We start from the raw sequence: 26395 nt of genomic DNA on the forward strand, positions 1-26395 counted from the left end.
GACATTAGCTTAGGCTAGCGGCGACCATTTCTACAACAGCAATCGGACAGTCTCAAATTAATAGGGACTTTAGGAAAAGTTTTGAGAAACCATAAGGTGAGTTGTTCAAGACATGACTTGAAACTTTGAATATTTTGACATGATGGGTGGCTCTGTCGATTGGTTTAGTTTTTGTGTGTGCTGCCCATCGGATTGGTGAGATATTTGGGTAGATACTTTTGTTTTTGCTCATAACTACGTGGACCTTTGTTGTTTTTTGTGTGTATAGACTACGGCCCGGTTTCGGCAATATCCCGCTAAAGAACACCTCTAATATTTATTATACTGGAAATCTTTTTACCCTAGGACACTTATATTTTGCTAGTATTTAGTTTCGTGAGTAGCATACAGAGTAAAATTTCACTGCAACTTAATTTTGCAGCTCTGATGAGCGCGAAAATATAGTGGTGTGAAAATAAATTCAGTGGAACAAACATAGTTAAATTCGTCAGGTTCAGTTCACCGCAAGCCTGTATTCACTGATTGCAAGTTGGGGCGGCTAATGTTAGGCGACTAGTTATGAACACCTGTGGGTGTTGAGGGGCGGTGTAAGCCTCCAACAGGCTTTTCTTATGTAGGGCCTCAGCTGGGCCTTTCGTGTGAAGTTTTAAGAAATTTTATCAGAAAGTATCAACATTTTTCTATTTTTGAGATTTGTTTTGTTTTAGGTGATGTGACTGACGAGACGTTTTAAAATTAAAATAGGCAAAACTTAACTGCAGTTAAAAAGCTCAGAAAAAAGACATCTTTTTCTTTCTATTCATACGGAGGTTTCAATGCTTTCGATGGGACATGGCCAAGCGGATGTTTGGTAAAACTTGATATTTTGTGAACCTTTATAAAGGCCGTTAACAAGAATATTTTGCCACTGATGATGACGCCTAAGAACTACTAAAAGTTGATGTTTGTCTCTATGGTTTTGAATAATGTGATATTTTACAGCGATAAAAACTGTCTCCATAGCCGTTGGGCAAATAACTTTTCGATTAAATGATGTTGAGTTCGGGTTATCTGAAGCAATTCATCATTGCGTGGGAATGGACCAAACAAATCTGTTTGAGTTAACCTTGTGCTTGAGATGAAATGTTACATTTTATCCGAGGGCGAGTTATCCGAGTTGGACTGTACTTAGCCGCGGAAAGTTCCTAAAAAGTTGGGATGGCTCAGCCGGCCAGCTGCCCCAGGGAATACGGGTCTGGTTCACCTATAAAAAAAAATTTCAATTTGGGACTAGTTTGTAATTGTGAACCGCAGGTAGAATGGTGTGGGCGAGGTGATGCAATTTGATCGCTTGCTGCCATTTGTTTCTTGAACTATCAATGAACAAAGCTATTTAATTTCGCGTTTTCGCTCATTCGTTATAACAGTTTAGTTTCGCACATGAAATTTTCGTGAGAGGATGACTCCGCGAAAACGCGAAAGTTAGATGAGGCGAATACATAAGTGTCTTAGGGTATTTATGATATTAGATGTAGTGAGGCTAGTGACACAGGTTATCTACAACCAAAGTAGAAAACATGCTAAACAGCGTATGGATGGAAAAGCTGCTAAAACAAACATGTTAAAATAAACTGCAAAACAATGGGAGTTATTATTAAAAATGATCTATAAGCATATAGTATTAAAGAATTGGCACAACAAGTGTGATTAATGTTATGGTTGACAATGCTACTTTTGAGTTCATATTTGCATCACTTAACAGTCCACTATTAAATGATACAAATAGTTCTATATATTTAGGTGTCATCATAGCTGGAAATTTTTGTTAGAAAGTACATTCAACATTTAAATCGCGTTAAAAGCTGGGTTGCTCTTTATTGTACTTAGCTCGTGTTCACTCATATTTCAGCATGTTTTCATGCGTGTCTCAGTTTTTATTGAGCATTGCATATGCTTTTACTTGAAGATTATATAGGGAAACAGTTAGCCTTATTTATTTCATTTTAAAATTTTTTGTACCATATCATGGAATGAATTTGTATAGAGTTATTTATTTCAAGCATCATAAATGTAAGATGGTGCAGGTGTACTGTTGAAATGAATCATTACCATTCAAACTACTCATTGTTTCTTTACTGTTTGGTATTTTTCTTCACTCTTCATGGTCTATGACTATGTATAATTAACTGTTACTGTGACCAGCCTCTATTAAAGTTTGGGTTCATAGTCTGATCAAGGAATTGCTATTTTGACTCAGTGCTTATAGCTTACGATACTAAGAAAAATAAATTATAGTGTAGCAGTCTTTGCTGATTTTCTCGAAATTCCGGTTGCTATTACAAAACAGCATCAAAATTAATATTATTTTCACTCATTTTTTGAGCTTGCAATAAGGCCCTGACTTGATAACCTAAATTAGGATATATAATCAAACTGCCGCATTAAAATAGCAATTACCGTAAAACCACTAATTGAACACCATGTGCTTTGTTCTTTCTATAAATGTAGTCAAAGTGGCGGTCAAATGGAGGTGGCGGTCAAATGGAGGTGGCGTTCAAATAGAGGGTGGCGCTCTATTTTTCAACCTTCTCTCATAGTGGCGGTCAAATAGAGGTAGCGTTCAAATAAAGATAGCGTTCAATTAGAGGTTTTATGGTAGTTAAACTTGTTTTTTTTAAGCTCATCCATAGTCCTGGCTTGAATTGAATGAGTACAGCAAATTTATGTTGGAATTTCATGAATAACTACGACTTTGATAAATGTAGATTTTTAAACTTCTAGCTGACGCCCTCCATACTGAAGCCTTTAGAAGTTACTAATTATCACATGGTTACAGTACAAGGCAGACTCCAATCAGTGTTGAAATCCAATTGAAATCCTGCAAACATTTAAAATGCTATTGAAAATAGACATTAAGAGACACATTCTCAGCTAGTATCTTATGACTATATGTTACTTGATGCAACATGCGCAAGCATAGTAATCAATCCTGATAGAAATAATACAGGCAGCTTCAAAGGTAAATTTCATGCCATCTGCGAAACAACAAATTTCCTTTTTTGTTGACACTTATGCCTTCAACTTGTAGTGTTTGTTGCCTTAACACGAGACGCCTATCATGGCTGAGCAGATGAATGCGGGCAACTTGGGACCCATGCATTAGACATTTCTAAGCTTTGCTAGTAACATTTCTTAGTACTAACAATATCCAGATATAGATGAAGCAAAAAGTTATGTGTAAACCTAAATGCTAAAGCTCCCAAAAGGGTAATGCCACGCGTGCATCTATTTACAAGCTTATTAGCTGATAAATGTGTTGGCATGTAATGTGGTATGATCAGCAACATGTGCACACGAAGATACGAGTATTTATATCTTCTGATTTCTACCACATACAGCTAACTGTAATTAAACTGCTTTCTGTAGATTGAGATGTTCTTCTCTTTTACCATATCTCTCCTCATTTCCTCGGTGTCAGCGGATTGGGCAAGCATCAATCTTCACAAATCACACATTCCATATTATTTTAATAATCATCCTGATCTGAAGAGTGAATGTCTTGAGGATCCAAACTGTCCATACAAGGTACGAAAGAGTATTTCATTAGACATCTGGTAACAGTTAATTATTAGCATTTCCACTTGCTAACTTAGATTCATTTGGTATTTAACCGATTATTTCATGTAAATAGTTAGGAACCAGCCCCAACAATGCAGCTACCATCATATGCCCTCATACAACATGTCGTTTTATTTTGTTTTAGATTTTTTTTAATCTTTTGGCAGTTGTACTGTAATCAAATCTATGGAGATTCCTGTACATTTTGTTTGTTTCTTGTTGCATCTCATTTTACGATCCCCAACACCTAAAATTAAACTTATTTGGTCTAAACTGATTGGCTCATACTTGGCGCAAATGTTGCTCACACTTTCCAACATTATTGTTTAGAGTATATTTTGGCAACATATTTTTAAACATATTTAAAACATACTGAGTATGTACAAGACAGTAACAAGGAGTTTTTGTAATTCTTTTTCATTGTAGAATTTAAAGGTTTGTGATAAAACCTTGATAGATCAGATAATGCGCCAAATCTCAAACCTATTTATAATTTGTTACACGATGTTTAAAAAATTGTTCTAAAATTGTTTTTCTGTTTAAAAAAAACTCATTCTTTCCTTCCAGTTATAGTTTTTCTGCGAGCTCCATCCACTAGCATAGTATAACTAGGAAGAATGATGTTGCTGCCGAGTAATTATGTTCATGTTATACCAACATTTTAAAGTATTGCATGCTAATTTGGATTGCATGAATTTTAGTCTGTCTTGAATTCTACATCATGCTTTGGTTATGAGGAAAGCTGCCAATCAGATGATGCGTTTCAAACGGTCAGCTGCCCTGAGCCATCAAAATGGTAATGAGGCAAGATTTATGTCATTCTATTTTATGATGTTACTATTTCATGGTTGAGAGACAAGACTGCATTATAAGTTAGGTGCATAGCATGTTAGTTAACATCAACCTTGTTTTTTCTTACTGTTTGCAAACTAATATGAATGAAAAAAAAGCGATATTTTAATTACCTAAAGTTTATATTCTTGTTATATAATAAAACAGTATCAATCTCTTGTGACCTACAGAGTGACCTTGTGACCTACAGAGTGACTTTGTGACCTACAGAGTGACCTTGTGACCTCTTGTGACCTACATCTAGTACATTAGGTTGTGGAGGTCTGACTAGGTTTGTTTATGTAGTTTGTATTTGATGGAATTGTTAAATGAATTTGTGATATTGTTTTGCATTGTCAGGAGTAAATCAAAAGAAGAGCAAAAGAGGATGTTTTGGGACACTGGAGACTTTGGTATTGTAAAGGGGAAGCTGGCCGGGATGCAAACTGTCTGCTCGTCCAAGGCCTCCGTATGTATACTCGCTCGTAAGGTTTAGCGAATACCACATTTCTACTCTCTGGATTACAAACATTGTCTAACTCTTTATATACTCGTTTTGTTCAACTAAAACCAGCTGTCATTCTAGCAATGTTTGGTAGATTTTTTTTTCTCCAACTCGCTTGAAGCGACATTACTAATACATGTGATGAGGTTTAGTTTTATTGGGATTGTCTTCTCTGTGCTATCAATGAGCTGACAACTTGTAACTGTGTGTATTGGTGCGAGTTACATATTTTACGCTGTCAAACTCTGAATTTCTCTGGCTTTTTCGACGTAAAACAACCAACCCTTTAAAACAAATTTGTACTTAAATTAAATTCATACCGTCAAACTTCAACATGAATTTCTCTACCTACCATTTTTTCCATTTCTAGTTTACAATACTGATTCTCAGGATAACTGATGCGAGTGATTGTAGCGGTTAAAAATGGAACAGGTGATGGAAAAACTTGGACAAAATTTTTAGATCAATCCTTTAAAGAGTCTGTGAAAGTGTTGTAAGAAGGTGATATGAAGAAAAGAAAGCCTGAAAAAAGTAATCAATCATAAAAAATAAAATGTAAAGATTACTATGATAGCAAAGCATACAAGTGTCAATAAAATTAATGTTGATTTAGAGTTCATCTAGTTTAGATTAGAACTGCATCCATAATTCTATTACCATCTTTATCTATTCACCGCTCGTCTCCTGCGTTGGCGAGGCTATGTTTATCCCTATTTTTAACAAATTGACAATCAAACCCTCTGCTTATTGAGTATTACTTTATTATTTAGATTTTTTACAAACTATTTAGTTTTTTACATTTATTTTTACATATTTTTTCATAATGGATTTTTTAATACTGTACAATAATTATACTATACATTATTATACACAATTATTTATCCACAATCAATTATCATGGAGTTTATGAGCTATGAAGCAAATTAAACTAAATGCAGCGAATTTCTGAAAGAATAATCCAACAAATATTGATTTTGAAATAGTAATTGAGTAGTAAGAGATATCTTGCTAGTGTACAAGTTTGTACTACTTTCAGATTTCCTGTGGTTTAAACTTTTGATAAGGCTTTGTCTGTCGGTTTGTCTGCTACACACACTTTTCAGCGTCAAATAAATCATGCATTTACCTTTGCTCTGAAGTCTGAATGTAATAAAGCTGGTTAATCAGTAGCACCTGAGAAGTACAAGAGAGATGAAGTATGAGATCTGTTGTAGGATGGCAGCCATATGGAGTGTGATGGTAATGCCAGATATTGCCGAGGACAGAAAGTAGTCTTGGATTTGAGAAAAACTGTTGCTGGAAAATTGTAAGCTTAATAGAAATATATTTTGAATATACCGTGTTTAGGCTACAGACTTGGGTCGATGTTTGAGTGTGTCACCTGTAGATTACATTCTCCGGTTGATGTTGGAATGTACCACGTTTTGACTTTAGACTTGAGTTGTTTGAATATACCGTGTCTAGATTTAAAATTGGTTGATAAAGGTAAAGAATTAACGATGAAGGTGCTTTTGAAGCGCATACGCAAAATATAATTACTTAAAACATAACATTAATGATTGGAATGCTGACAATGACAGTGTCTCCGCTTCGAAGTCACAGATGTAAATTTAAAATTTCATTTCACAAATGAAAAGTCTACTTGTCTATTGACCAATAATTCGCTACTTGCTGTTGGTGCTCAGGCTATAATTGCTTATTTGTCAATGAGATTTATCTGTAAGCCTGCATAGCTTCTCAACTGATTTTGCCGCTAATGCCTGATCTATGTTACATTTTTATTGCTTTCTCTTGACATCAGATTACATCACACATCTTCTAGTCTATATGGCCTTACTTCTGGTTTTCATATTGTTTGAAATCTTGGCTTTTTAGTTAGTCCAAGCTTGATCGCAGTCCATATCATCGCATAATTTATTGTATGTTTTATCATGGCTACTATTATTTTCATAGAACTTTGTTTCCACATGCAAACTTCATTATCGTTTCTTCTTCAAAAACCTTTTCTTCTAACGCTCTTATTTTGTAGACAACAATGAATTTCTTGAAACAGTAGGCATGTTGTGTGAGTGCAATATTTTGGGTAAGGTTTAATGAGCTGTTTGTGACTCACTTTTAGGTATGATGTCGATTTTATAAAGAAGGGGGAGATAGGAGGCAGGTGCTCTGTGAATAAGAAGGTGATAAATGGCTGGAATAAGGAACATAGGAACTCTTTGCAGTCTTGGTATGGGAAGTTTCTTTGTAGACGTTTTGTATGATCTAAATGGTCATATATATCATAGTAATAGTAGTAGTAAGTAAATTTATAGCTTATGGCGATATACTGCGTGTAGTTGTTAGTTTTGTTTGTAAAGTATCTGCGGCCACCCTTTACTGCTCAATAATGAACCAAACGACTTGGAGTATAAAAGGCAATATATATACTTGCGAAAATATATAAATGAATGCAGCCTATGTGTGTGCAACAAATAAGTGCATAAAATGAGGCTTCCCCGCTTTCCCATGCTCTGCCACTCTCTGCATGCTGAGCTTTTTATATATCATATTTCTTATATTTCGAGATGGCTGGCTTGGTAACAAGTGGGTTCATCCAGTGTCGGCTCGAGAGCAGGTTAGTCTCTCAGCTGCCAGCTCGGTGATCAGCCCGGCTGTCTCTTATCGGCTAGTGGCCAGCCCTGCTTTGGGCTGGGTCAAGGACCAGCCTGGTCTCCTCTGGCCTCGATCCAGCTGGGCCGGTCAGAGTCCCTCCCTGCTATTTTCATTAAGAAAGCCATGACTTCAGCTCTAGTGTGCAGATGGTGCTAAATATTTTTACTAATTAATGAATTAGTTATATTTGACTGTTCCTTTTGTAGGTATCAGGTGATGGAACACATTGCAGAGTTTAAAGACCACAAAGAGGCTGACTGCGACGTCAGGATGGAGAGACCCGTCATCATATCACAGACAGATGCAGGTCAACATTCATATATCACTAGTAACCTTTCATCTCACTTTAGTGACTCACAAAATACTAAAGTTTCTCTTCTTTACACTAAGCAACGCAAGCTGGTTTCATGGTAGTTTGTGAGCATCTTTTTTTGCACTTTGAGGCACGCGTAGAGTCTAAAAGTTTCTAAAAAATAACCGACTGTGCGCTATGTATGAGGACTGAGTTCTAAAATCTAGTGTTCTTTTGGTGAGTGCATTACGGTCACCGCTCTGTAGACCATTATCCGATAAAACTACTAAAATCTCTGCTCTAAGTATATAGCAGAGGTGTGATGCTAATGGCTTTTTACTTGCCTATAAACTCGCGAAACTGGCTTAGGGAAAGCGACGTTCTTATGAGGTTTAGTTTAAACTGGGAGGCGGTGATGGGCAAGTTATGGCACCATATACGAATGGATTGTGAACCCCTGGGTTAAGGCATAGACAGCCTCTATTGTTAAAACTTTCCAGAAAGCTGGCATAAATGTTGAACTGCAACCGGTAAGTGAGTCTGACTCTAACAAGGATAAGGAGGGTGTCCGGAATGTTGGACAGAATGCTGGATAAATAATAAATATTTTATTCAAAAAAGTTAACTAAGTTCACTGTGTTGCCATTTTAAATGCGTCTTATAATATGGGGCATTGGATATTGGTTAAGCACAGAAATAGACCACGGGTATGAGACTTTGCCTTATGATCTGGAGCCCTATGGTGCGGAAAATACGGTAATAATTTATATATGTACCAGTTGATAAAATATATGGGAGGCAATATAGTTTATTATAATAAAATTATTGGTTGAGCATGGGATATTATGTATGGCCTCAACATTAGTGGAGGTCTGTAGACAATGTAAATGGCCAGCTAGAGACCCCAACGATAATGTTCATGTCATGGGATGCCAATTAGCACATGCTCTTGGACCACTAAACTGTTACTGTTTTTATTTCTGTTTTTCTATACCCTAAAGTTGCGTTTACATCAGGATAATATGTCGGAAGTGTGTTTCCACTGACAGAGTTAGAGTTAAAATGGTTTCTAGTCTGTTTATGAATTAAATACATTTTTTCAAAGACTACACTTTCAATATTAACCCTCAAGGGAAGGTTAATATTAACCCTCAAGGGAAGGTTAATATTAACCCTCAAGGGAAGGTTAATATTAACCCTCAAGGGAAGGTTAATATTAACCCTCAAGGGAAGGTTAATATTAACCCTCAAGAGAAGGTTAATATTAACCCTCAAGGGAAGGTTAATATTAACGTTCTCAAGAATTTATTTGAATTACTCTCAATTATTTAATACTTCTACTGTGGCCATATTCATGACATTCTTGCTCGGACCTAACAAACTATTGACGGGCTTCTGTAAATCATGCATTTATTAATCCCATATTTATTGGTTGATACTTTATTCAAAACTGAGAGATCTTTTAATGACGTCGATTTCAAATATTGCAGAAAATACAAATATGTATTGTTTGTCTAGAAGCGTTAAGGTACTCTTCATCTTCATGACATTGCTTAGCAAAATTTATACCGAGTTTCATTTTCTGTTGTTACATTTCAACTAATTAATTTTCTTTTAATGATATAATTACGTATCCATAGTAGTCATAGTATTATTGAAGTTGCAAAATATTGTTATATTTTCACCATCAAGCTGTATATTTTTGCTGTTCAGTGTGATATGAATTGTTTTGCTGTTTTGTGCTCACTCAAACTATAGTGTTCAGTCAAGGTCTTACATTAAATTTAATATCTGTCTTGGAAAATTAATACAGTGTGCTGCTACTTGTAGTGTCAAACATGTTCCACCATTTCTGCGATTTCGTGAATGTTTATGTCTCTCAGCACCTCAATGGCACCTCTTTCCCATCCGATGTGCAGATCATCACTTGGGATACGGTATGAAGATATCTATATGTATTCATTTATAGAGTTTGAGTCTGCATAGGGATAACGGGAGACTGCTTAGGTGATAAGTGCATTCTCAGTTCTTTTGGCTGCAATGAAGCGATGAATCTCTATATTTCTTTGTTTTTCAGTAATGCATCTATTTTGGCAAATCATTTTTATTTGTTCTCGTACGTGACATAGATTTGATCTGCTTTAGATATTATACTTTAAAAATTTTCATTCACTTTGTTCAGAAAAAATACGTTGCTAATCCTATGGTTTATGCAAAGGCTTTAACTCTACTGCAGTATATGACTATCATATCTTTTACATGTGTCTTCACTCTATTGTTTGCAAACTAACAACCAATGGTTTCACACCTTTTCTCCTTTATTTCTCTGTATATCTTTTCCTCTCTCTATCACTTTTTTTTATTTGTATCTCTCTTTATTTTTATCTCTCCCTTTTCTCTCTATCTCTTCATCTCTCTCTTTCTTTAGCTCTCTCTCTCTCTCTCTCTCATTTGAGACCCTTTGTTAATAAAACATAAACCCTATTCAGTAGTCATGTAGCTCTGTTTCTGTTGCAGCATGGAGGAGGGTACCACGATCCATTCAATCTCATGTGGAAGATGTTTTCTCATCACACACCTCTCTCCATCGGTACATTTGTTGGCAAGAAGGTATTTTATCCACCTCTTGCTCTTGTTTCTCAACCTTCTACATGATTAGTCGAAGGTATTTGTAAAATGGTGATCATTTCATGTTTGCAGGTTTGCTTCAAGGAAGTAATGTTTGCATTGCCACCTCGTCAAAGGCTTGGTCTCTTCTACAATATGCCACTGGTATGTCCAAATATAATCCTAGTTTATAAATGCATGCTATGATCTTCAACCTTTCAGTTTGTTAAAGCACCACAAGTCAGCTAGAAGTCTTTTTCCTAGAGTAACCTCAATTGAAACTGATAAATTGTGCAGAGACACTTGATTAACACACACTAGACAAGCGAGGGAGATCTCATTATCACTCATTATCACTGTGTTTTTATACTTTGAATGAGTTCAGAGTTACTTCCAATCTGAATCATAGAAATCTGAACCCATTTGATGCCTTTTCGCAACGCTAAATTTGTGCGAAGGCACTGAATGTGAGATTACTATTTGACATCATAGAAACGCTCCCTGCTGATGGATCCGAATTGATAACACTCGGCTAAGCTCTTCTCTTTTCCAGTGGAAATAAAAACTTTCAGCACATTTCAGCCCACAACCACGCTGGTTTCTGCTACAAAACGTTCTACTGCTACTCGCTACTGTTTCTGCTTAACTTTTCGTCGTTACACTAGCATTTACATGTCAAGGATGAGTTGCTCGTACGAGGTGATGAAATAATTACTTTTTTAGGTCTGGTATTTAAGACCGATGTGATCAATTATGACTGTGACCCGAAAGCGAGGCTCTCCCCAACAATCTAATGAAGTTTAAAATTTAAGCCTAGACATCATTTGATGCAATAAACACTTCCATCGCAAGATAGTATTTGTTGCACTGTATTTTGGTTGTTGTGGTAGTAGGGTTATAAAGAAGTTATCTTCTCTTGTAGATAGATGGCTGTTATGGGTCAGGTTTGTTCAGAGCCTTTAATGATCATGCTATTCACAGACTAGGAGTCAAACAAAATGGCCCTTTGGTAAGCTATGCATTTGTTCTCCTCTGATGATGGACAGTCTCATTCTCTTCCCAAATCTCATAACTTACTGTGGTTTTCCAGTTCAATATTGGAAATTGTCAAACATCCATCTACTGGAAATGTGCTACTTTTTAGTCAATGACTAGACATATCATGTCTAGTCATTGACTAGATATGATAAAAACAGGTTTTTATCATATCTAGTCAATGACTAGATATGATAAAAACAGGTTTTTATGCTTAATGTGTTGCTTTTATTTATCATTAAAATGCTAATGACGAAATTAGCCTCTTGTTTGAAAGAACCAGAAAACGGAACATATAATCCTTGTCATTAATCTAGTTTTTTGGTTGTTTGCATTCCACAGAGAGATAAAGTAAGGATTACCATTCTTAGCCGGCAGACAAAATATAGAAACATACTGAATGAACAAGAGGTAGGTGGAGTTGTCTGCTCATCGTGTTGCGCTCATGTTTGCTAAACTATACGATTACTTGAAATTCTCTTTTATTACAGTCTCATTCTTCAGTTTTATATGGTAAAGGTAGAGGCATTGGCAGGCATTCTAAAAAGCGTTGTTTTATTTTCAGTGTTAGGCTCACACTTCACAAATTATCGCTTCAAGGAATGACTTCGTCTATTCTGTTACTTTACATTATTACCAGGTTCTTTTCAACTTAAGCCGATTTTCTAAGACTCTAAACAAATTTGCTAGTACTAAAACAAAAATTGAAGGATTTGCTTCTATTATTAATTTTACATGACATGAATTATAATGGACATATAATTGCACTAACAGTATCACATAATTCTGTCAAAACATGATGTAGCCTGACACAATTTTTGTTGCTTCAGACAGTGAAAAAGAAGCTGCATGTTTTGTTCAATTTCAATTCAAAACTTTTTAATTTCAAGCTTTTTAATGTTTACTTACTGATAATTTGTTTTACATTATTACTGCAATATTTAACGGGTATCACCTTATATTGTCCGTTTTCAAATATTTAATATACTTATTGTAGCTTGTCGATCATCTGAATCGAAATCCTAAATATGAGGCGAAGATCGTCACCTACAAGTTTGTGTAAGTGCAACCTGTATTAATAAATGTTAAACCGTCGATCATGATTTGTTAAAGTTGTAGCGTAACATTCGAAAATATCTATGATCATCAGAAAATTTTTTTTTGAAAGTTTATCTATTGATCCTCACTTCGTTTGGGAAAAGCTGCAGGTTGAAAACATGAAATCCTTTAAAATATACGTTAAAAATATTTTAAACAATGTGAAGTTTCATTTTTGGAGTAAGCTCACTGCGAAATCACTGTTATGTGCTAACCTTTGGGTTTACACACATTAGTTGATGGATCCTGTTTTTTAAAAATGAGTCTTTTCTCTACCAAACCATCCTTAGTTGGTGTTCACATTGTTACATTATTGAGCAAAGAGTTGTGTTCATCATATTTACTTATTTATTATACATCAGAATGCTGTAAGTTTGTAAAATATCATTGTTTCGCATCGAATGTTCAAATGTATCACTTTGTAACTTTCTTCAACAGGGAAGAATCTCAAAGAGATGAGAATTTTATGAGTCAACTTACGGTAAGTTGGTTTATCTTTTGTTCATGGCTGTCTTCTGAGGTTGTTAAATCAGTGCACTTCTTCTAGAGCCAATTTCATCTTGTTCAGATTTGAGGGATCTGCTATTGTGAGTGCGCATTGGACGAGCTAGAGCTGCTGACTCAGCACATCTATGTTCTTGTAGAGCACCTATAACAGCGATGTGTTTATTGGAATGCATGGAGCAGGACTGACACATCTACTCATGCTGCCACACTGGGCTGCCATCATTGAGCTGTATGTTATCTATTCTCAGACGCTTTTTCCAACTAACATAATATGTTGCTAACATGCCTTACATAGTACACGCCCCAAGCTTTGAGATCTGCTAACTAACATGCCCTAAATAGTGCACCCCTCCAGCTTTGAGATCTGCTAGCTAACATGCCCTAAATAGTGCATGCCCCAAGTTTTGAGATCTGTTAGCTAATACGCTCTAAATAGTGCACGCCCCAAGTTTTGAGATCTGTTAGCTAATACGCTCTAAATAGTACATGCCCTAAGCTTTGAGATCTGATAGCTAACATGCCCTAAATAGTGCACGCCCCAAGCTTTGAGATCTGATAGCTAACATGCCCTAAATAGTGCACGCCCCAAGCTTTGAGATCTGATAGCTAACATGCCCTAAATAGTGCACGCCCCAAGCTTTGAGATCTGATAGCTAACATGCCCTAAATAGTGCACGCTCCAAGCTTTGAGATCTGATAGCTAACATGCCCTAAATAGTGCACGCCCCAAGCTTTGAGATGCTATATTATTACTACGGTAAGCATGTGCATTAAGTCAAATGGCAAACTGGGCGCTACGTAGCTCGGCAAATCGGGTCACAAGCCTACAGTTGGTCACATGATAAGTCAGGTGGTAAGTTGGTAAGTCAGACGCAGGATTGAAATACTATGAATTAGTATAGGAGTTCTGCTATCTTATAATAGGCTCATTGATAACAGCAGACAATAGAACACTTGACGCAGGTTTTGTTCATACACTGATATGAGATTGCGCTTTGCTATGCAAACAAACTGTTATGAATGTTCGCAATGTATGTATTTGTAAATGAGTGGTCACATCTATCAGCAACCATTTTTATGCTTGTATGCTTTGTATTTATCTATTTTCATACTTATCTCATGGGTTTACCCGTCAAGTGTACTTGTTTGTTTGAAAAAAACCAGATGAAACTTGATCACCAAGTTAGTAGATTCGGCTATGCTGTAAGGGCTTTTGAATTTTCTACAGACCCTAAAGGGCTTTGTGGCTCAAAATTAAAAACTATCATTATGTAGGATACGTAATATTATTTAACCCTTCCTGTATCCATAAATTTGAAGTTATCTTACTTTTGATGCTTTCAGCACAATTTGATCAACGTGATAATTATCTATCGGTGACCTACAAAGGAACCAATAAAACATTATAGCAAACATTGAATGTGTTTGTTACAAGGCAGCCGTGTGCTTATCTTAGCCTAAAACATCGAACTACTTGTAAAGATCTTGAGCTCTAGCCTTCAAGATACTTCACCACGCATGCTCTTATTCATAGTCAATGGACCCTGACTCAGTTGTTGAATACTGTAATGTACCCCAATACAGGCAAATACTACTGTAATTCTTCTACAATTGTAAGGGGTATTTTAAAAATACTTCTTACAATTGAAAACCGAATGTACCCTTATGCATAGAGAATCTGTGAACACACTAATAATGAATACTTGCTAGTTGCCATGATTGTATGTAATGAGGTGGATTGTCTCCTCCTGATCAATAAGATTTTAATACACTGATAGTTAAGTTTTTTGTAAAGGTGAGTGTTGTGGTAATCCAAAGATGTTGTTTTTTGAGCAGTACATCTTGTTATTCATTGTAGAGATCACTCGGTATCTGCCACTCTCATATTGCTCGATTATGTATTGTAGCTCACTTTGAGATTATAGAAACATTGATAATTGTTGCAGTAATCAATTTTACAAGGAATCAGACTGAGTGATGCTCAGGCCTCCATATATTTAATTTCAATGTGTACATGTAATTGAGATCATCAGCTGTATTCAAATGTTGGGTTACTTCTATGACAGGCTGTTACTCTATGATTATAAACAAGCATATCCAGTGATATACTATTCAATCGCATCGGTATATATCTTAGTGTTTGTTGTTTTTCATTTGCCCGTTGGTCTGTCTGTCTGTCTGTCTGTCATGTATCCAGTTAATAGTGATTAACTTTTTGAAACGAAACACGCGCTTCGCACTGGATTTAAACTCAGCACCTCGAGTTCTGGATGCGGGCGAGCTAACCCATTAATCCACACAGGCTACTTGCGATACAATGGACTAATCGTGCGCATAGTCATTACATCGGTTAGAATACACGTAACATCTCTAAGCTGGCTTTACGGCCTCCATGACTCTTACTATAGTAAGTTTAGCAATATACTAGCTTAAGTTACTCAAATTAGCCAATTTTTTAATTTGAGAAAACATGGTAAAACTTAGCCAGTGGTAACTTCATGACCTGCCACTGTTTATAAGCTTTATTACATGTGCAACCCCGGACATTCATCTAGTATTGGTTATAAATAGCCATTTATTGGCAAGATTTAGCACTGTTATATTTTTAAATTCAGTGAGCTGTAAATAAAATTGTTTAAATTATCTACTGTTTGCTATTTAGTTTAAAAGAATCTATTTTTAGCTCATTTTATTTTAGAAGTCAATATTCCATAAAATGATTTAGATAAGTGCCATATGAACAGATTCAATGTGATACGAATAACTATCACCTTTTCGTAGATGTATCATATCATCAAATTCATTTTGTTATTAGATATCACTGTGGAGACCCAAAGTGTTATGAGACCCTGGCGAGGTTACGAGGAGTGAAATATTTTACTTGGACCAACATGGACAAGCTCTACCCAGAAGATGAGGTAAGCAGTAGTTGTATTGATATTTGCTTGTACTAGCCTATAGCTATCTACTACTTGATAACCTACAGTACAACTGAGGCAGTTCTTCCTATTTTCTGGAGATGTCATCTATTGTATACAACTACGTTGCATGAATGCCAGAAATGGAAATTTTGAATCTGTCTTGTAGAAGGGTATGTTGTTCATTGGTTACTCTGTATGTTGTTTGGTGACCTACTGTGTATGTTCCTTTCGAAGATTGCTTATACTCACCAGTTATTGGTAAATACATTGATGGCTAATCTAAACGTTTTTTTTTAATGCGATTGTTTATCGATTTGTTGTGCTATGTGCAGCCAGACCTTGCATTTACTGTAGACGGTAAAGCCAAATGTATGCAGAACCATGCTTTTTTTCATAAAGAGCAGTTGTGAAACTGGTAAATGCTTACTTCAGAGCATCATCTCCTTTCAGAGAAACTCTTGCTCATGTTCACATAGATACAGGACTGACAGCTTGTCGATTTGGTTGATCGGCTGGTTTTTTTAGCCTTGGAACTATTTCATAATAAGTTTACTCTGTATTGCCATAGGGTCATCATCCTACACTGGGGGCTCACGAGAAGTTCACTAACTACAGCTTCGATGTAAGCGAGTTCCTAAAGCTTGTGAAAAGGGCAGCTGACCATGTGATGAAACACCCCGAGTTTAGGGCTGCCAGGAGACAAGTATTCCAGTCTTCAGCAACTAGAGATGAGCTCTAATAAGTCAATTTTTTTGCCAGATCTCATTGTTCGCTATAAATATACATACTAGTTCTGTCCTCTGTATCGGTGCTTCTCTCAGCATTTTACATGCACATGTGATGAAATGATATTAGATGCATATCTATAATAAGCGCATGTGTTTGCTACATGTTTACGCTAAGAATAAACAATGATTTTGCATTTATATTTAAGCTAAAGCTGTGAAGCTGATGACATTTTATGCATTCCATAAGTGGCTCATGACACTGCCGACAGGTGTCATGAGACACTGACTAAACTTTCTATGTTCTGTTAGTATTGTTAAAGTTTGTAGTTTGCTTAGTTTCATCTGTATAGATTCCAAGTGGATTACACCATAGGATTTGTTTTAGGCATGCTATAGTTATCTCTGTATTGCCTTGTATGTACTTCAGTGACTCTGAATATTCCACGAGTTTCTATGCTATGAGTTGGTATCACAGAGGAGCTCAGCCTCTACTTTTAGTTGGCAACAACTTGTTTATGAAAGTTCTTCTGTTCAGTGTTTCCTCTTCCTGTTCTATAATAATGTGATTAGACTGTTATGGTTTCTTATAAAGGTGTTTAATCATTCCAACTGGAGTTAAATTCTGTACAAAAATGTCTACAAGGGTTGATTTTAAAACCTATATATTGAGCGTCATCACCATTTGATAGTTGTAGCATGCACTCTATCTCTAGATTGTGGATGGTATGCCAATGCTGTTTAAAACAACATCATAGACTAGATGATTAGATGTTGTGCTGGTATTTGTAATAGTTGAACATCTTAACTATACTTTTATTTCGTTTCCTTTATGGAGATGAAATGACGAGTTGAAGTACTACCGGACTACTGAAAACATTTGATTGACTAACTGGGCTGCTTTTAGGTTCTCTGCCCAAAATTATGCATGATTTGGGTACGCGTTTCAGTTACATATCTCTCACAAATTTACCAGAGCCACGGTAGATTTTTGAGTCAGTTAGGGTCCGTTGACAATGGATAGATAATAGATCATTAAAATTCATTGCCCGAGATTTTAAATTTTCTAGTGTATATTGCTTATGCAATGTTCAGTGTTTGCTATAGTGTTACTAGATTCTTTTGAGATTTGTTGATAGTAGTTACGGTAATTACTGCATCGAGCCTTCAGCCCTGAGAGAAAATAACTCTTAAGTTAAGAAAATAACATATATAAGTTTATAGATGCACGAACTACTAAACAGATGCTTACCGCACCGCCCAGTTTGTGAGTTTGATATCTTTTCAATGTTTTATTTTGGGAGCTCCTCTTGGACACACATAGAGAATCCAAAAGCACCATTGACGTCGATGTATTGGAAGAAGTTGCAGAATATGGGAAATTCTCTACCAACTATCAATTGCTTTTATGTCAAGCGTGGGCCTTGCTCGTATTATGTTTCCTAAAAAGGATATTTTTACAAGGCTTAAATTATATTAGTCTAGAGGTCACTCAAATCGTTTGCCATAATCTCAAACATGCAGCTGGTCTATAAAGCGATCCAGAGACTTAGTTTACTGTTCAATATGTCTTTTATGAACTAGCCCACTATGGTTCTACTAGAGAATTCCTTTTCGTTGATATATTTTTGCTTACATATTTCTATGGTTGTTTTTCTCTTATTAGCAACTTTGATGCAAAGTAACAAGCTAAAAATGATAAAAAAATAGTTAGCTTTGGTGTCATGTTTAGAATAATATTTTATGCATTCTAGCAGTTGTAAGGAGTTGATGAGATGTGGCTCGAGGATATTGAGCAGATATCTTTCAACCAAACTTTAATACGCGGTCTCACTCACTCCGGAGTGAAGTAATCGCTGTGCATTGAGAGTTTAAGAGAAAAACTTTAAATATTTACAATTTTTTATGTGTCACAAGCTTCTACTAAATATGGCAAATTTATAGCAGACTTGTTGTATACCGTTCGGGGTTTTCTCTGAAATTTTTAATGCCAAAGAGGTATGATTTTTTGGTCAACTCTCAAATAATATATATGATAAATAATAATATATTTAATACAATAATATAATATATATGATAAATAATTATAGAATACGTAAAACAGATTTTACTAAACATGGGTAAGAATTTGTGCTGCAATCTCTTTCTTATGGGATCGATTATCAGATGGTAGATTCTCTTTTTAATGCCTGACTATTGCACACACCAAACTCAAATTTTAGTGCAAATCCCTATCCATTGAAAGAACCATTTTATTATATCTGCTATTTATATGGTACAGTAAGCGTTATTTTTGGGATGTTTCCATAAAACACTATAATGTAAAGTTAGTAGATGGCGTAATAATGGTGCACATGTCTTCTCTGGTGATGGTGTCAGGAGTAGTATAAACACTGACTGTTGTTTTCTAACTGTCAGTGTTTCATGATAAGGCACTTGATAGCTTGATAATCTATTCTGATTATAGTCTACCAACCCTGTGACAATTATGAACTCAAGCTGCTCACAATTGTCTTCCTTATCATTTCCCGCTCATTGTCTCCCAAAGTGGATGGTTATTCATTGGTCACAGGTTTCATTTCGGCAAAGATTAGGTATTTCAACTATGGTATGGGGGCCTAACCAAATTCATTGGTAGTTTTTGTAAGGCCACAGTCTATGCTACTGAAATACCTCTATTGTTCGCCATGTGAGAAGTTGTCAGGTGATAGCTGTGTCAGATGTAGAGGTGAAAGATTTCTTACGGCATTTTGTGTTCTGGCTTTGAAGAAGAAGCAGGACTGAGGAAAATATGGAGATACGTATTACGATATTAATTTTGTTAGGGCTGAGCCTCGGTATGTTCGTCTACTTTACTTCTTATTGACTTATGATATAACTAAGCTGTTTATACCCTTATTTTCTCATCAGCTCATTGTATGTCTGTGAATCATTCTATAGTGCTTGTGGATTTGAAAATAGTTTTGAGTATTCCATTTCGCATAAAAATTTGGTAGTTGTAAGCTTAAAATCCTCCTTTGAGTGAAAGAAAAAGTCTCACAAGTTTTCTTAAGCATCAAATAGCTTCTTTTTATAGAATTTGAACACACGTTCATGTATGAAACTTGGGTATTCTATGAATTCTGTGGCAGCTGAACTCATTGTCAAGGCTACCACATGTCATGCACCACCAGTCAAACATTCGTTATTTTATGGCATGTTCAGAATCTATTGCCATGTACATGTTAAGTCTATGTAAATGCTTGGCAGATCATTTTTTTAAAACTCGACTTCATCACTTGGGACTGTTGATGGATAAGGAGAAATTTCTACTTGGTTTGAAACCTAGTTAGGAAAAAATAATGATAAGCTGCTGAAGGCAATGAAAAGATTGCTAATGATAAGAAATTGTTTTTTATATTTGTCTTGCTAAACAAATCATAAATCTTGAATAACATGGTTTTTGCATGAAATTTCAAAATTACAAAGAGATTTGTTTAAATCAAATTATATTATAAGGTGTTGTCAGACCTTCAACATTCACATTCATGTCTCTAGTCACCTACCCACCACTCCATTGAAGGGATAGTACATCTAGTCTGTTATTAATGCAAAATACACTCAGAAAAGTATTTTTATATAAAAAATTAATTTGAATATAATTGTATTGCTTTTTCTAGTACTTTATTCAAAACATTAATTCCAATAAATACCATCATTACTCGCTTGGCATTCTAGGCAACGGATACCTGTGTCCACCGGGCTGGCTAACGCGAGGAGACAACTGCTATTTTATATCTCGTCGGAACAGTTTAACCAAAAGCTGGCATCAAGCGAGCCTCATATGTAATCAGCTACAAGCAGATCTTCTCAGCATCGAATCTCAGGATGAATATGTAAGTGACCTGAATGAATAACTCTATGGATATAGAGCTATTTCAGTTCTATCCTCTAAAGAAGCTAACTCAAAATAGTTTAACTGATTTTTTGATTATTACTTGAACAACTAGCTGGCAGCATCGGAGTCAAGATGCTGCCAGCTACACATTCCTTTTAATATTAAGTGAAATCTTTAAATGAGATGTGTCTCAGAGTCTTGTCGTTTCAGTTCCTTGTCTTTTTTGCTGTCATTTTCAATTATTTGTTTTTCTCCTTTACTTGGAGTTATCATTCCTCGCCTAAACTTTGCATGCAGAATCACCAAAGAAGCTTGAGGGTGAAATAACGGTGTGAGCTAGCCTGTGCATGGCTCTCTTGGGGGGTGGGAAGAAAGAGCTATGAGAGGGTGGGGGTTGGGGGAGCGCTTTCTCCCTCAAACCCCAAGAGAGCCATGCCCAGGCTAGGTGTGAGCAATCCCTCGAAGATCGAGTATGATTTCTGTTTAGCTTACTGCAAACAGACACTGTACATGTTTTTAAGAGCATTGTTGCATGAACAATGGCTTTATAATCTTGCTTGGACATGTCTGTGCCCAGTGGCAGGAGAATCTTGATGATCGGAAGCATGCTCAGTTGCGCAGAACAATTTATGGTTGGATGTCATTCCTGGCACCACTGCTGGCCTTTTTTGGGAATGAAACACCAACCTGTTGTTTGCAGGTCTTGTGTTCTAAACCATTAAGCCATTGCTGAAAGAACCATCCGTTAGTCTAACGATAGGCAAACTTTTTCACAAAAAGTGCAACACTGACTTTTGAATTTAGGATGTGTATTAGACCCATTGCTAAAACACACCTACTGAACACAGCTAGCAGGATAAATATTAGCCACTAAACACCATAAGCTGTTCATGTTTTCCTTTATCTCCACAGGACTGGCTGTCACACGAGATGAATGAAAGGACTGAAGATGAAATGGTAGATCAGAGGTGGTGGATAGGTCTAAATGATGAGGGAGAAGCTGACAATTGGGTGTGGAGCACAGGGAAAAATGAAACTTTTTCACCGTAAGTTTTGATTTCCTTATTGTGTTGTATTGCTTGTAAGAAAGGGACCAGTCGTGGCTCAGTGGTTAGGGTGCTGGATCATGATCAGTAGGTCAGCGGTTCAAATCACAAAAATACCAGTATTTCTGTTAGGAAGGGCATCTAGCTACAATTACTCCTACACCAAAGTTCATTGAGCAAATAGTCACAATACTAGGATATACCTTTTCTGTTGGTGACCCCTTAAGAAGGAAAAACCCAAAGAAGATTGTATTACTTTTAAGAATGTGGTTTTTAAAATTTATGAAACCATTTGCGCCGCCTTTGCTTCTGGATTTGTAACAAACGCACTGCTTGCTTTAGTTACAAAACATCTGTTAACGCCCAACAAAAAAGGACTGGTTGCTACAATACTGTGCATGAATTGGATAAGTGGTAGTCTTCTGTTTCAACAGTAATTTTGTGATGAACATTTTTGGAAAGCTTGAAGATTACCCAATGAGAACGAGTTATCGATTTTATTACCCAATTAGAATGAGTTATCGATTTTATCAAAAACAGTTTATGATTTATGAGTTTATTTTGTGCTTTAAAATTCAACATTTATACCCAACATTCAACTTAATTTTTTGTTCAAAACTTTAGGTTTAGGGATTTTAGGCATTTTGCTGGGTCAACCTTAATCGGGCCTGCACTGCTCTTGCTGTGCTGCCACAGCGTTGCTTAAGGTTTACCTACCTTTGTAGGAAATGGGTGGATGGCTATCCAAAGAATCATAGTGGAAAGGCATGCGGACAAATGAAATGCAACCGCTGTGCTCTTATAAACACGCGGCTAGAGTTTGTTCCAGGAGTTCATAAAAACAGCTATATAAGAGGCCTCACTGAGCAATCTTGCCTTCAGAAAAACCCCTACATTTGCAAACGGTCAAACATAACTGGTACGTTTTGATGGACCCTGTTATAAGTTGTGCAGAGTTATGTTATCACATTATCAATTTTATTAAACGATATTGTGTTTTGATATTTATGGCTTTTAGGTAAAATAATTAGTTGGATTTTTACGAGAGATTTGAAGCTAACTAAATGATACTGTCAGTTACAGTTGTACTGTTGATTTGCGGTAAATTTTCGAGGAGGTTTGTATTAAATATCATCTGGTTTGCTTATCATTACCAAAGTATTGCGGTAAGATTTACTTACATGATAAGATTTTAGGATCACCTCTCTTTAATTGGGTCTACTTAAAGTCCATGACTAGTATATGACTGGTGATAAGTTCTTTGGACCGTTGTAGAGCTGCCATCTAAATGTGATTATGGAGATGGCTGGTTGGAGGTGGGAAATGCTTGCTGGAAATTATTTACAGACAACAAACAATCCTGGTATGAAGCTAGGTAAGTCAACGCGTGTCAACTTTTTATTAGGTGTAACATACTTACCGATGACATGCCTGCTATCAGCTATCTGCTATGTGTGCTATCCACGCACACAAAAATATTACATTGAAAACAAGGTTTTTAAAAATATACCAGAGTAATGCGTGTGCGTGCAATCCGCGCATATATAGGCATTTTCTTCATTTCAATATAATATTTTTTTAATTTGTCATTATTAGTTCACTTTACAGATAGCATCCTCAATCAGGTAGTTAGAGAATATACTTTAACTGAATACACTGGTGCGGAGCTCTTAACACGTATAAGTCATCGATAGATTTGGGGGAGAAGATCTTCGTCTCTGTGTTCTTTCTTAAAAGTTTAAGGACTGTCAATTAGCATTAGTACAAGTAGTTAATTTTAGCTCATCACTAATCTGCTTTCTTTTATTATCTATTGGATTTGATTCAGTTTGTTTTCATGAAGCCATTGCTTGTTATTTGTTGTAGAGATCACTGTGAATCTAATTTTATGAAGTCATTGCTTGTTATTTGTTGTAGAAATCACTGTGAATCTATTAATATGAAGTCATTGCTTGTTATTTGTTGTAGAGATCACTGTGAATCTATTTTTATGAAGTCATTGCTTGTTATTTATTGTAGAGATCACTGTGAACAGATTGAGGAGGGAAGACTCGCTAGCGTACACACTTTCCATGACCAGACAATTTTGCTCACTGTTGCTAATGATAATTTTGATGCGTATTGGATTGGCCTTCAGATAAATAAGGTAGTTTGTTCACCTCAAAGTATGTGTTCTGCTTCTTTTCACCGACAATCGACTCGCTCTCTTTGGTTTTTTAGTATCTTTCACTCTATGACATTATCTTTCACTACACCGTGTCAAGTGCCTCATTCCATTTCTATCAATGTTGCATATCATGGACCGAGTTTTTAAAAATGATAGCAGCTAGATCCAGATTTACCTTTACAATTTCCAAATATTATGATTTTCTATTTTATGCTGATTAACACCGCATATGCTAACATGTTTTTGAAAAGAGTTTTGAGTCAATGGCATAGCGAGAATTTAAGTATAGGGGGCAGGCCTTAGGTTTGATTGTCATGAACAGTTTGTGGAGCATGCAATCATAAATACTTAATATCTTAATTATAAAATAAATGTGTTAGTGATAGCCTGCCTAGTTATAAAGCACAATGCGTTTACCATCTTCGTTACTGACTATGTTGAAAAAATACAACGTAAGTACAAATGTAAAAATAATATCATGGCACAATCTATGTTGCAAAATTAAGCTAGAATTGTCTCTTCTTTATATTGGGGAGGCAACTTCTCTCAGTAATACTTCAACAGTTTTTTAGCATTTTTGTCTAATAATAGCACAAACAACACTCAGGGCACTTCAGTTTTTAAATGAAATATCTCAATTATAACTAATCACTGCTCTTGTGTTCAATTTATATTTAGTCTAAATGGTAAGACAACATTATTTCATATTAACGACATCTACTATGGGAAAATCTTGCTTTCAAAGTTTTGCTAGCATTTGCCAATACATGAATATTGGCAAGTTAGTGAGCTAAAGATTTATATGTTTCACTTGGCAATTTGCAAAAATGTAAGGTCTCAGATTGTGAATGTTAGCTGAGCTCCTTAGTGCTGAGTATCATCATGACAATTGGGTGGAGCAAGGTCACTAATATCATCAGCTAGGTAACGCAATAAAGCAATGGCAGTATGACAAGTTAGTCTATGTTTCGTTTGAAAATAGAATTATTTTCCTTTAATATGTTGACATACATTCCTTTTTATGTAGACTGGCTCAATCATCAAAGGCCGGTGGACAGATGGAAGCATTTTATCTCACGAAAAACAAGAAACCTTCTGGCTGCTCAGCAGCCTGACTACCATAGGTAACACTTGAGCTATGTTCATTGCTTGACCATGTTTCCACGTTTCGTATTTGAAATTGCAGTTGGTGCATTCTTCATGGTAGTTTTTAATCTTCTCTCTTTCTGCATTCTTTCTTTGTCTCAATATAACTCTCACTATTTCTCTTCCTTTCTCTCTTTCTGTTTCTCTCTCTCTTTCTCTCCCTCTCTCTCTTTCTCTCTCTCTCTCTCTCTTTCTCTCTCTCTCTCTCTCTCTCTTTCTCTCTCTCTCTCTCTCTCTCTCTCTCTCTTTCTCTCTCTCCCTCCCCTATCTTTCTCTCTTTCTTTCTCTCTCCTCTCTCTCCCTCCCCCTATCTTTCTCTCTTTCTTTCTCTCTCTCTCTCGCTCTCTCTTTCTCTCTCTCTCTCTTTCTCTCTCTCCCTCCCCTATCTTTCTCTCTTTCTTTCTCTCTCCTCTCTCTCCCTCCCCCTATCTTTCTCTCTTTCTCTCTATCATTCTTTTTCTCTTTCTTTTCTGTTTTGTTAGCATTCAAGCACAGTACAAATTAACTTACATAACCCACGATTTGATACTGATACCAAGTAATCTCTAGCATAAGGAGTTCAAACAAGAATGTTTTGCAGTATTTTCTGTGTGTTTCTGCAGATGCAGGAGCAAAGCTTAAAGCACATAAATTAAATAATTTTTTTAACATATATTTCAGTACATCAGAGTCTTGGCTTTCGAATGAGCCTATATTCAATACACAAAGAATAATAGAACTATGAAAAACAGGGTGTCAAAAGCATGTCCTGCAATAAAAAACACTTGGTTGCCTCTCCCACAATGTGATGTCATAATTATTATTTAGCCTTAGGTCGTCGATTCCCTTCGCTGCCATTGAGGCTGCGCTTTTCTGTGACAATCGCTGCTCTTAAACCCTGAGAGCGCTAATAATAAACTAGGATTTTAGATAATCAACAATGCCTGGGGATCGTGCTAACGCCCGACCAATACAAACACATGGTCTGGGTTATTAATTATGCTTCAATAATTATACTGTCGTTGATAAAGGTAATGAAATCACATCGATTAAATTGTGACCTAGAGTGGCAGGGTCATAGGACTATATGTCAATTGCACTTTCGCCGAGATCATGCAATGCTTGTAATTAATTAGTCTCAGTCGTGCCCCTCAACATCACAATAAAAAGAGAGGGCTAGTGCATAATATCATCGGGAAAACATGGTATGGTGCTTGGAATTTGAGTTATTTATCATAGAAATAATCTGTACATGGAGAGCTAATGACACTGATTCCTTTATCATCTTCATTGGTTCTCTGGAGTTGTCCTACCTTTGCCTGCCAATAGCGTCATTATCGTAGTTAATAAATATAAGCAATAAGCAATAAAATAAGTGGTAAGAGCACACAACACCGAATATAAAAATTG

The 26395-nt window shown here is 36.1% G+C and overlaps 2 protein-coding genes across 2 annotated transcripts in view; both read left to right on the forward strand.

Annotated features, from left to right (window-relative positions):
* Positions 1-3410: 3410 nt before the first annotated feature.
* LOC137387429 (EGF domain-specific O-linked N-acetylglucosamine transferase-like) lies at positions 3411-17382 on the forward strand. The gene is made up of 16 exons (XM_068073853.1): positions 3411-3564; positions 4299-4393; positions 4789-4897; positions 6148-6239; positions 7053-7160; positions 7792-7892; positions 9708-9814; positions 10395-10487; positions 10578-10649; positions 11407-11493; positions 11862-11930; positions 12517-12578; positions 13056-13098; positions 13262-13353; positions 15940-16042; positions 16614-17382. The coding sequence occupies exons 1-16, from the start codon at positions 3412-3414 to the stop codon at positions 16782-16784; spliced, it is 1557 nt and encodes a 518-aa protein (XP_067929954.1). The 5' UTR covers position 3411; the 3' UTR covers positions 16785-17382.
* Positions 17383-18886: 1504 nt separating this feature from the next.
* LOC137388012 (macrophage mannose receptor 1-like) overlaps positions 18887-26395 on the forward strand; it is a 53077-nt gene continuing 45568 nt past the window's right edge. The window contains exons 1-8 of the mRNA XM_068074532.1: positions 18887-18890; positions 19238-19378; positions 20488-20645; positions 21560-21693; positions 22419-22612; positions 22969-23068; positions 23713-23858; positions 24888-24984. Coding sequence (XP_067930633.1) covers positions 18887-18890; positions 19238-19378; positions 20488-20645; positions 21560-21693; positions 22419-22612; positions 22969-23068; positions 23713-23858; positions 24888-24984 — 974 coding nt within the window. The remainder of the gene's footprint in view (positions 18891-19237; positions 19379-20487; positions 20646-21559; positions 21694-22418; positions 22613-22968; positions 23069-23712; positions 23859-24887; positions 24985-26395) is intronic.

Source organism: Watersipora subatra, chromosome 2, assembly GCF_963576615.1.
Source record: "Watersipora subatra chromosome 2, tzWatSuba1.1, whole genome shotgun sequence".
Classification (NCBI taxonomy): Eukaryota; Metazoa; Bryozoa; class Gymnolaemata; order Cheilostomatida; family Watersiporidae; genus Watersipora; species Watersipora subatra.

Bases quoted from the DNA above. Each gene is read 5' to 3' on its own strand.
- LOC137387429 (XM_068073853.1), top strand. From the start codon at position 3,412: ATGTTCTTCTCTTTTACCATATCTCTCCTCATTTCCTCGGTGTCAGCG. The intron at 3,565-4,298 runs GTACGAAAGAGT...CATGAATTTTAG, and splicing joins ATCCAAACTGTCCATACAAG to TCTGTCTTGAATTCTACATC. The intron at 4,394-4,788 runs GTAATGAGGCAA...TTGCATTGTCAG, and splicing joins TGCCCTGAGCCATCAAAATG to GAGTAAATCAAAAGAAGAGC.